We start from the raw sequence: 12,724 nt of genomic DNA, 5'->3' as shown, positions 1-12,724 counted from the left end.
ACTCTGCATTAACTCAGTGTAAAAATGCAGCGTTTAGGGAAGCTGCCCATGCGAGAAATTTGTTAATTAACAGTGTGCCCGACTCAACACTTTCTGTGGTGAATGGACCTCATATCTAAATTGTTACTTACAAACCTGTCACAGAATGATTATGAGCTATTTTTCTGCTTTTCTGACTGACTGAACATTTCTGCAGAACAGTATAAGCCCATTGAACACTTGCTACATAGTTAGAAACGTTATATAACATACCAGCCACAAGAGTACACTTGAATCTGGGATGTAGAGCGAGTGGAGAACTACTGAGCGTGAATGATGGGACAGCAGGTAGATCAACCAGCAATTTATGTTCATTAAAAGAAAAATTAAGTTTTATTTTAGGGCTAGGTGATAATTCAGTGTTATTGTGGAATGGCATCATGACAGTCCCTCATCCTGCCTTATCCACTTCTGCTTCAGTTAGTGATTTCTTACATTTTCCAGAAATGTATAACTTTCAAGAGAGTAGGATGGTTTCCTAATGTGAAAAAAAGTAAGAAAACTTCTTCAAAAAAACATGCTTGACATAAAACAAACAAACTGGTGTCACTGTTTTCTCTGTCTCATCATGTGGAACAAATGAACGCACTGCAATGTGGCATGTCTGAAAAGAGACCCCCTTTAATTCTGCAGAACTGAATCAACTGACACAGGGTTTAGCTGGTTGGATATGATCTATCCAACTAGCTCAGCTGGAAATAATATACTGGACAGAATCATCATCATTATCTTTTGGAATAATGGAAATAAACCACTAAAGAAAGCCAGAAATGCTGGTGGTATGGTATATTGCCAGCAACAGCAAATGTGATTTTCTTTACTATGCACCACACATTTATTCCACATTTAAACAAATGCAGAGTGTAAAACATTAGTCGTGGGGGAAGTGTGTGCTGATTTGAAATTTTTCTTGTTCTCTGCTCACTTGTGAGAATAAAATACTCTGAATTGCTCTTTTGCCAGGCTAGCTAATGCAACGAAAGCACCGGGGAGCCAATAACATAAAGCAGCTGACCTAAACACAGGGAGAGATCATAACTCTATCCCATGCTCCACTGGCTAGGTTGTTGGACGCTGTTAAAGCAAAATTATGTTCCTTAATTAAACTGTCTCACTATATTATATGCAATTCTCTGGAGAGTAGCACTTGTGTTGAAGCTAGTGTTGTAGTCAAGACAGCCCAAACCGAGACCAAGTCAAGACCAAGACCAGTTCCCCACATTAAATGACACACATTAAAATGTGGAACGAGATCTTAGGTACTTCTCAAATTTATCTGAAAGATCCACATTCCCATTAAAACACCCACATACAAACACTTAGAGCTGAAATCAACGTAAGTATCTTTACTCAACACTTCTTTTCCATGCTTACCATCGCGGGGAGGGGTGACAGTCGTTAGCGGTAACAACACATTTTTAATTAGGGTTATTGGTTGTATTTGAAGCAAAATGTGTTACATCCAGTCAAAGTTTGGATGTTAACAAATAAATCAGACAATGCAAAATCAATTTATTGATCTTCCCAAAGGTATGGTCTTGACTGGTCTTGAAATATAATCCAGAGTCCTCAATGTCCGAGACCGAGACAAGAGAGAGTACAAATGCGGTTGAGTCCGAGACGAGACCAAGACCATTAAAAAGTGGTCTTAAGACTGGTCTCAAGACCATTCAAGTACTACAACACTACTTGATTTAACAGAAGATAATGCAAGTATATGTATATGTGATACATCCCAAAAGTGTGCAATCATTTTGTGTTTATTTAAATAAAATAGCGGTGCAGTAACTTTTTTTCAAAACTGCAGGGTTTAATATTATCCTAAATACTGTAAATGACAATCACATTATTTTTATTTCATGTATAAATGGTGAATTTAAGTGGTAATTGGAAGCAGCGCCCAGGCGGAACTTTATTCACGGGAGCAGTTGCGCACCAGGTAGCCTCAGGGGGAAACTTCTACCCACCCCTCAGATGCGATCCGGATGACTAACTGAACACTCTGTGTATTCACTGCTACTGAATCTCATCTGTATTTTACAGGTTAGTAGTTGATAAAACTTGTCAATATCGACATCTAAAAACCTAGCTTGATGTGAGTGAATGTTATAAAGATGTTTTGATAGTGTTTAGAATATTTTTGTCAAACATTAAAAACTCAGGCAGGTTCAGACGCCGCGTGGTGGGCAGCTGCCGCATCGTGGGTGATTGGGTTCATATTACCTGAGTGTACTCTTGCAGGTACAACGCTAAATAAGCGGTATCTACTTTGCACAATATTTTATTTATGCTCCTGCACATAAAATAACATGAGAATTTAAGTCAAGAATATGGTATAATGTGAAGTGCCTTATATTAATATATAATATATATTAATTATATTAATTAATAATAAAACACTGAAATGTTACAGAGCTGTACTTATTTGTTGATGAAGAATGTTAATATTGTGTTATGTGTGTTAAAGGTGAACTGTCACTGTAATCGTTATTTTTGCTCAGTGGCTTTACATTTAAAAGGTTTTGTATCATTGAAAATGTATATATTTCTCTGTATGTGATAGCTGTATTAACTGAAGTGAATTGAAGTGTGTAAGCACAGAAGTAATGCAGGTGGTATTTTGCTTGCTTTAAATACAGTTGAGTATTGCTGTAATTTGCACTATATTTTTATAGTAGCCTTGATGCACTTATTTACAGGTGGTAATGTGTACTAAAATGTTGTTTGAAGTAGAGAATTATAAGACGCACACAAGAGGTGATGTAACTACACATGAATGCGTTCTGTGAGAAGTTAATGGAACAATTGAATGGCTTGTTCACTTGAGCTACAGTTTAAAGCTGAAACAGACTGACACTCAGAGAAATGTTATGGAGTATTAATTTGTGAATTAAAGAGATGCGATCCGGATGACGAACTGAACACGCTGTGTATTCATTGCTACTGAATCTCATCTGCATTTTACAGACTTTCTCTTAGTTGCTGTGGTACCAATCCTGGGACCCGTAACATATATTAACCTCTGTAATGATGCACATTCACTATATCTAAGTAATATATAATAATAATGATACACAGGCTCTACTTTGACTCTGAACCTGCACTAAGATGTTTACCTACAACACTTTGCACATGACGACAGGTTTATGGTACACTGTAAAGTACCAGTTTAAACTTTTGAACAGGATAGTGATAGGGTTTCAATGCCCCAATGGTGAGCTGCATGCCTGCAGAGAGCAGTGAGAATCAACTGCAGCTGACAGGTTGCAGTCGTGATTGGCAGACTGCTGTAGTCATGAGGTCTGAGGGGTCAGCATGTGGGGAAATAACAGGAACTCAGAGTAGCTTTTCCCTTCAAGAGCAGTCAGGAGTGGACTTGACAACGCCTGTATCACTCTAAAGCTTTACAGCTACTTTATCAAAGGATCAATCCCACCCAATGGCCATCTTGGGCATAATTATTAAATAAAGCTTGGACAGATATGGATTACATCATACATTTGAAATTGATAATGATGTGAAAGACTCTGCTGACATTGACAATTGTGACATGAAAAGGTTAATACATATATAAAATGCAGCATAACTTATAGCCAGGGTTGGACAGATCAGCTGATTTTGGTCTACCTTTGGCTTTTAATGAATATATGAGATATTGGATCAGTGTAGATAGACTAAAGTTACTCCTTAACTACTGCCACATACAATGACATTTCATTTTCTGTGGAGCTTCATTTTTTGATAATGGGTTCGCAAAAAATTGTTTTGTTGAAAGGAACCATTGGATGCCCTGTCGGTTTTAATGACAAGTTAGTTTCCCATGATGCCGTTGTAGTAGCCGGAGAGCAGCTGCACACTGACTACTTACATTTTCAATAATTAAATGGAAGATTCCTAAATATAAAACAAATTATTTTGAGCTGTGGAAGTATTAAGACTGACATCAAACCTCAAAAAGCCACCAGTATGGTCATCAACAGCGCAAGTGACTCTTTGTTTCAGAGGAAAGACATTGTGGCATCTGGTGGTGATAAAAGATTATATTGCTGTGATAAACAACATGATTAAGGCAGGCTAATGGACAGAAAATCTGCCCACAGATTAAATATATCCATATGCCTGGAGCAGTGGAAATGCAGCTGGGAGAGTATTCCTTTGTTATCAAAACTGTTAACAGAGGACATTGCTTTTAACCTCCCTTACTAACTGCACTACCTGGACTGCAGTTGTTACAGTGTTGTAATTATCCTCAATATGGGCAAAAAGAAAAGGGCGAAAGTGGAAATAAGACTTAATGTTGTTAACAGTCTTCTACTGTGAACACTGTTTTTTACACAATACAAGGCAAAGAAATGATATTGCAGATATAATATTATTATTATTATTATTATTATTATTATTATTGAGCCAGTGTAGGGTGAAAAACAAGAAACACTCTATCCAAAAAGAAAGGTTACTACTGTAAACAACCATTGATGTCAACCTTTAAGCCAACCGTCAATGTGCATTCCTGTAGTTCAATCACAGCAAGGGGCATCCATGCAAAAGAAGATTAGAGTGGAAACGATTAACGTTAATCGATTCACAGAAAACTATTTTGATAGTCAATTAAGCGTTGAAATCTTTCAAGAAAAAATACCAAATATTCCAATGCCTGTGTCGAGGATTAACGTCAGTTAGCTGCTTTTCTTTATCTTAAACTGAATATCTTTGGGTTTGGATTGGTTTTACAACAAAATAAAGCAATCTGATGGCTTCATTTTGGGCTTTCGGAAATATCAATAGGTGACTTTCATCTGAGACAGATAACGCTGGTCTAAACGAATAGAATAAAAATCGAGATCATAATCGACAGATTAATCAATGATGATCGTCATTTGCAACTCTAACGAAGAGAATGTCAACGTTTTATTCTTATGTGCTGTTGTCATACCGTTTACACAGCAGAGAAAAAAATATCCCTGCGTTCACAAAAAAGACGTAACGTTAACGTTAGAGACGGCAGGTGGAGGAGGAGGAAAGTGATAAGACTTATTGTTGTTAACAGTCCCCTATTATGAGGATTTTCACACCAGGTACACAATAACGTTATAAGGCAACAATTATTAAATCACTAGAGTTAACCGGGTTACGTTAAAGGACAACGATCATGCTCGGGGGAAATTAAAGAGACACAAGAAAAAAAACGTTAGGCTATTGGACGTTATTTGAACGTTAACAGCCGTTTAAAACGTTAGTCTACCGTTACTGCGTATTTGATGTCAACCGTTAAATAGTCTTTAAATAGTTAGCAACTGACATTGTAAGCTAACTTAGCTAGCCAACGTCCCTGAAAATCACAGCAAGGGGGTCAAACATCAGTCGGGCTAAGGGAGATATCGTTATATCCCTCTGTCCTAACGTTACACAGCAGAGAGGGAAAATATCTTGGCGTTTACAACAAAGACGAACCGACTCACCATAGTAAGAGGGGATGTCCGTCTTTCTAGCCATGGCACTTGGTAGGACAAATGCACCGACGCCTTGGTTTTGGAGACCGCATATGAGAGTCGAGGTGAACCGCAGTTGTTTTATTGCCATGCAGCGGTCCCGTCGACAAATAAACACAGGAACCTAGAGAGGTCTTGGGCTCTTGGAGGATGCTTCGGCCACGCAGCTGAGCGTCAGTCGTGTTTACAGCGCGACGTCATTAATTATTCCAAAACGGTCTTAAAGGGGCCGCCGCCGTGGACCCACCGTGGCCGCCGCTACCGGGTATCATGTTCTCTTTGTTCGGATGTGATTTAAAGCACAAACCAATGTCGGTTTTGTTCAGTTTGCCAGCACAAATGAACACGCGTAGAATTTTACATCAACGAATACTAGAGAGCAGAGGGATTCGTACGCTGCCTGTGTCTGCATGTGGCGATTTCCAAGTTGCTTTTTTGGTTGATTAATAATACAGCCAACTCTGCAGGTAGTATTTTTAGGTGGCAGTGACATCTCTGGCCACTCTGAGGCGTCCGGTGGAGAAACACTGACCCCAGCTGGGTTTTCTATGTTATTGAAAATATTTCTCTATATTATCTCCCCCTTCAATTTAAACAGAGGCTTTAATGTTTCTTTATATGCTGCTCGGGAGGGTGTCTACATGAAAAGGGGGGATCCCTTCAAGTCGTAACACACCGCAAGTGAAGTCATGTATCATTGTTGTAAAATTCACAGGCGAGGTCTAAAGTCATTACATTTGTGACTCAAGTTTGACTAAAGTCAAAATCATATGACTTGAGTACACACATTTGGTTAGAACACTTCATTAGAAGTTTAAGAATGATGTCCTGCACACCCACACTGGCATTTACACTTTTTCTGGCTGATTTGTTTGAAGTTGGGTAAAGCTATGCCGGAATCAAATAGTAAAACACAACAAACATAATAAAAAATCAAGCACTAATAAAAATTATGAAGGTGTAACATCTCCCAGAAATGTAGATCAAGCCCAGTCTTTACAAGCCCAAGTGGTGAAAACACCTGTGTGTTCATGGGTTTAAAGTACAGGTACGGAAAATATTACATACATCAAGTGCAAATGTCTTTTATCATTTTGGGTAATCCAGGTGGCTCTCATTCTTACAGTTGTATTTGGTCATTTAAACAGTAGCCTTCAGCACATTTTATGAGTTATAAGTATGTTTTGCAGGTAAATGATTGTTCTGCAAATTAAATGATATAGATGTAGTGGAGTAAAAAATGCAATGTTTTCCATTTGAACAGTATAACAAAATACTCAAGAAGAGAACTAAATCATGCTTAAGTACAGCACTTCCTTGATTCTGGGTTTTGAAAGTCCACTATAGTCACTATGACCAGGAAGTGGCAGCAGAGACTGAGAATTGTCTGCAATAACTGGGGTATCCAAGAGCTGCAGGGTGAGATTTTCATACAGTATTAACTGTAAGTAAGATAAAGATAGAAGCATGTTTTATCTGTGACAGCTGCACCCAAAGCCTAATCAACCTGGATGTTACCTGAATAATAATTGCACATAGCCAAAAAGTATCCCTTCTTAATGACAGAATATCTAAAATGTTAATATTTCATGCATTTATGTGTAAGATTGGATTAGAGATATGGGACAGGCAATTTGTATTACATGCCAACATCATGTCTCTCTTAGTGCTTGGTGGATGAAAGTAATAAGAGCTCAGGTTGCCAAAGGCCAGTCATTAAGAAGGGATTGACTTTGCCTGGAAGAGATCATTTGTTGATGTGGTGGGATCACTGCCAGTAGCACACGAGGAGAATCAGAATTACATTATTGCCAAGTGCAATAATGTAAATGTAGAACAATTTGTCTTGGTGACAGAAGTCAGTGGTTTTCAACCTTTTATGGCCTAGAACTATTCCTACAGAGACCCACTGACGTGTCTGCCAGGCGGTGAAACAACAGCACACCATACAAAGGATTCTTTCTCTGTCCTATGTTTTTCAGGGTATTTGTAATGTATCTTTTTAACGTCTGTTTATCAATGTTTGACGCAGTTGGGTTTTTATGCTATAAATAGATTGATACCACAGCCAGATGGAAACATACTGTCAGCTGTTGTGTGCATTCCTACAATATTATTAGACAAAGCACTCATTAATCCCTCTAGGGGAAATTCAGTTTTTACACTCTGTTGTTATTATTGTGTACACATTATACATATGCTTTAACGTATGGAGAGATGTCAGAGTGAGGGGTCTGCTGTGTCGTTGTGGCCCCGAGCAGTTAGGGGTTCAGGGCTTTGTTCAAGGGCACCTTCAGCATTTCCCAGGAGGTGAACTGGTACCTCTCCAGCGCCAAACTCTATATGACTAGTCCGTCCTGGACTCGAATGGCGACTCTCCGGTTCCCAAGCCAAGGCCCCACGGACTACGAATAGTGTTTGTGCATTATGTGTTTGTATGCACAAAGCTAAGTTAAAAAAAGAGAAAATAAGTTGATGGAATTGCTGTATGTGTTGTGTAGCTGTTATTTTTTTTAAACAAATTTCCATTTTTTATATAATATACAAATGAAGTTATTATATCTGAAATTCCAGAACAAGACCACGCTTCTCTCTCTCCCTCACTAACCCAACCACCTGCGCATCACTAATTTCATCCTCCTGGGCATCTCTAATCCAATCTCCTGCACATTCGTATATAAGCTCGTCTAACCCCTTTCTCGCCGATTTGTCAGAGTTCTCACAACCTGTCCCCCTCCAAATCCCGTTTCTCTCCTCTCTCGATGGGCGCCATGGTGGTCCAGTGGACAGCACTGAGGCCTCACTGCAAGAAGGTAATCCCAGCCCTTTCCTGTGTGGAGTTTGCATGTTTCCCCCGTGAATGCTTGCCCCCCCCTCCTTCTACCAAAGGAACCACAGGGGGATCCTAAAGCAAGATGCTTATAGATACGTGCCCCCACCCTATGTCTCGGCCTCCAGGTTCCTAGCCCCTCCGGCCACCACAACCCAAATCAACCACCTTCATCCCACCCTACCTTCTCAACTCTTCATCCCTCCCCCCTTTAAATCCCTTCATCCTTCCCCATTTGACCCCTCCATCCTATCCTTCCTGAACCTTCTCGCTAACCAAATAAACTACCTCTTGTACATTAATTGGTGTGGTCTTAGTTGGTGAACATATATTATAAGGTCAAGCACACCGCCAGCAGTGGAAAGGTTCACTAATCCTTTGAGGATGGAACAAAGACAATGACACATTTCATAGGTGAATTGTGTTCCACTCTAAAAATAATTTTTTTCCACCATTGCCCATCTGCTTGTCATTCAGTGGAAATGATAGATGCCAACTGACTGTTAATTACATAACTGAGCGGGTGCACAACAGACACAGTCACATGTTGTGCTGGTTTTGTTTGCAGTCTTTCTCCTCTTTCTGAAACAAAAGGTCATTTCTATCTCTTCGGCAGTTGTCCTTTTGCAGTTTGGATAGTGAGTGAGCTTTTATTATAATCAGAGGTAGAGGGAGATGCTTTCAACAAAATCACCCTTTTTCTTTTTCATTCGGTAGTTCCAATTGCTGCAGTTGCAATCAACCCTGCTGAAAATTGAAATCCCCCCCAAGTCCAGTCAAAGAAAAAGAAAGTAATTCAGTAACGATGTACAGTCGTATAGTTTCACCGAGAAACAGAGATACAGACGGCACTAAGTGATTGGAAATATTCTCTCCAATCAATTGGATAAACACAACAACTCTGAGAAACATATTTGACACAATGGGGAACAGGAAATTGCATCTGTGATTGGTAGGTTTGCCAGCCAATGAGTCAATGATCTGTCTGTAAGCTGAGCAAATTGCACAGAGAATGAAGACGTTTTATCTCTTGGGCCTGAAAATGCAAGACAATAAGCTTGTGTCTATCTCCCGATGCTCTCTTTTTACACTCATGTCACAGCTAAAGTGCACAGTATTTGTCTGGACTGGAGAACACAATAACATTTCACCACACTGCCACCTCTGTTTTCTGCAGGAGCATTAGAGATTTATATTGGTATTACAGTTCCAACAAATACAAACTGTTTGATCCGCTAGTATTGCCCTTTTAAAAGAAATTGGTCCAGTTACTGTTTTCTCTCTCTCTATATATAAGCAGTTTGTTAAAATACACAACATCAAGATGCATTTAAATTCCAGTATAAGAGTCATACAATAGTGTAAATGCAGTTTTGTAGGTATATCTGCACTACCAGTGAGACAATTCTGGTAGAAACAACATATCATTTTGTATCTTTTGCCATTAAACTGATAAAATTCACATAAAGATTTGGTACATCATACTCACTAATACAGCTGCTTCACTTCTGAGATGTCACTGTTGCTATAAACCTGTATTTTGTGTGCTAAAATAAACTGGACCAAACTTCCATATTTAGTGAGCATCAGACAGCAATAGAGTAACATACTGTACCACTATAACAGCACTTTAACATAAACAGCTTTGTACGTTTGGAATGTACTCACAGTCCCATGACTTTTAGTTTCTTTGCAGACACTCGGAGGCATCTTCTCTTCAAGATGGGGACATTGTAATGAGTAAAAAAACTGCTTTGGGCACAGCAAACAGGTGCAAACAGAGCAGATTATTTCACACTTGCATTGTATTTGGCTCAGCAGCCGTCTGGCGCCTCACTGGATAGGATGTTTGAGTTAATTAAAAAAGCTTTTGTTCCCAGACATTTGCCTTGCCCTTGTGTGTGTGTTTTGTGTGCTCCCCGGCGCTGTGTTTTGGGATGCGTTTGAGACGTCAGGGACACCTCTAATCAAAACACACAGGCTGCCAGACACCTCATCCTCTGAATTCACAGCAACGAGGAGCATTATTATACGCTGCTCATACAGATAATTTGGTGATGAGCAAGAAAAATGGGTAAAGTCATTTTAAAAAGTGTGAATGTTACATATGGCATATATCTTTTGGAAATAATCAACATTTAAAAATACCAGCATCACAGATTTATATGAAGATGTGTATTATATGTATATAGTAGGGATAACATTGTAACATTGATCTAAACAGAGTGCAGTGAGTCATTAGATATTAGACTATTTTCATCAGTTTCTCAGCTATAACAATAGAGTTCTCTACTCTCTTTTACTGTGACATGAGCTTAAAGAAATGACAGTGTTATGATCACCACTTTAGCAACCTCACACAGGTGTCCATTTATATGTAGGACTGAGTTTAAACCTGTATTGATCGCTGTCAGACCAACAAATAACATGGTCTTATAATAGGCTCTAGTTCAGAGCCTCAGAAGCTTGGATCAGTGGGTAACAATTGCTTTTGGAACAACTAAACTCAAATAGCCATAGGTCTGTTATTTTTAAAAGTCACATGAAAATTAAATTTAATAATCAATTAAAATGTTGTTCTTGTGCATTATACCATATATGTATGTGCATATATACATGTGTTTTTGTCATGTTATTATGAAACACTTTTTACTTTGTATGAGACAAATAAAATATTCATGATTCTCATTCAAAGAACGGCCTTTTAGGGTGATATTACATGTATTCCTGATGTGTTTGTGCTGCTAGACACTGGTTGCCCATCGATTTGTGACCCTTTATAACCAAGCACTGCTGATTGGAGACCCCTCATCATTAGTCTAGAAATTCAACAGCTTTTAGTAAGAAAACTCTCCAGTATATGACAAATAAAGCTTCGTTTTGAAAAGGTCCTGATTTTAAATATCAGACATTATTTTTCTTCTTCTTTCTTATGTCAATCATCTTGTGACCCCTTTAGGTGTACTTAACCCGAGGTTGGTTACCACTGACTGACTAGAGAAAATAAATCCTATGCCAAAAAAAGTTCTCATTTCTCATTATATTATTTTACCACAGTATATTATATCACTGTAGCCTGTTTTATATTAGTTTGTCTTACTTCATAAGGTGTGGTCTCATATGGTATCATATTGCATCACACATTGCACTGCGTTACAATATGTTGTGTTATCTTGTGTCATCCTGCATCACATCATATTCTATATGAATCACTGTATCTGGCTTTCAGATGGAAAGCTAATTAGTCTAAAAAAGCAATTGTTTCAACTTGTGTAAATCTGGGCCAAAAACATGAAAGGAAAGACATGCTGTTCCCAATCTTTTAAATAGACTACCCTGATTTTTTTTACTGCATGCATCTGGTCTGACCGCGATATTTTGAGATGAATTACTTATCAATTCCCACGAAGCCAACAGATATACATTTCACTTTGTGAAGCTATACTTGGAATGAACACAATGATGCCAGTTCAGAGGCCGTTTATAAAAAGGCTCATTCCCCATTTCCCAGCTCTTCTTGCTACAGCTTACAGCTGCCAGCAAATCTCCCATCAGGAGCTTTAGCTTCTCAGGTTGCTGTGACAAATGAGAAAAATAGTTTGCTGGGATGTCCCAAAATCTACTTGAACGATAAGAAAAATGGTCATGTACTGAACCAAGAGTAGTCAGTATATTCTGTACTATCACTATCTTATAACAAGTTTCAGCGGGTTGCAGTGAAATTCCAAAACAGATAAGATGAGCCAACTAAATAAAATTTTAGTACATTTTATGAAACATGAAAACTTGAAGTGCAACTGTAACAGTGTATAGTGTAAATTTCTTAAAGTGTGTATCACTATGAAAGAGTCCATAGTGTGTTTGTGTTTCTGTGTTTGTGTCATTTCTTATTACAATAATCATAAAGGTCTTTCTGTCATCACTATACAGAATGTCCATTACACAGTAACAAATATGCAAAACAGAAAATATACAATGGAAGCTGTGGTAGCACTGCAATAAAGAAAAATGTCTGAACAGTTAGTAAATTCATGTAATTTAGGAACTATTGTAGAAATAAATGAAAAACAAAATGTGAGAGCTCTTCATCCTCAGCATTTCATCTACCTCACATCTGAAAGCTGTGGTGAACCATAGGCAGCGCTCATTTCTCCCAGCAGAGACAGGTGGTCACGAGGATGATGATTGAAACACCTGCCGTCTCCACAAAGAATATAAATCCTCAGCTGGAATGAAAAATGGGGAGTAGGGTGGGAGGAACTCCATGAACAAAAACACTGGTTAAAAATGCCAGGATGAACTGAAATATATGAAACGTTACATTGTTTGGACAGACGGGGGGATTTACACAATGAGCAAATTGATT

At 38.5% G+C, this 12,724-nt stretch overlaps 1 protein-coding gene across 6 annotated transcripts in view; it reads right to left on the bottom strand.

The window, feature by feature from the left end:
* Positions 1–5,703, bottom strand: part of slc44a5b (solute carrier family 44 member 5b) — a 45,134-nt gene extending 39,431 nt beyond the window's left edge. For 4 of the 6 annotated variants that reach the window (XR_005444109.1, XM_038716089.1, XM_038716092.1 and 1 more), the window contains exon 1: positions 5,499–5,701. Coding sequence is in view for 5 of the 6 variants with exons in the window: in XM_038716089.1 (XP_038572017.1) it covers positions 5,499–5,619 (121 nt within the window). In the remaining variant the exon portion in view is untranslated. Of the gene's footprint in view, positions 1–5,498 lie in introns of all 6 variants that reach the window. The other 2 variants (XM_038716087.1, XM_038716091.1) reach the window with 2 other exon arrangements.
* Between the last annotated feature and the right edge of the window lie 7,021 nt (positions 5,704–12,724).

This window comes from Micropterus salmoides, unplaced genomic scaffold (genome assembly GCF_014851395.1).
Source record: "Micropterus salmoides isolate LMB-PRFRI ecotype aquatic unplaced genomic scaffold, ASM1485139v1 Ms_hic_scaffold_13, whole genome shotgun sequence".
NCBI lineage: Eukaryota > Metazoa > Chordata > Actinopteri > Centrarchiformes > Centrarchidae > Micropterus > Micropterus salmoides.
Note: the sequence above shows the minus strand (reverse complement) of the source record. Positions and strands in the feature narration are given on the sequence as shown.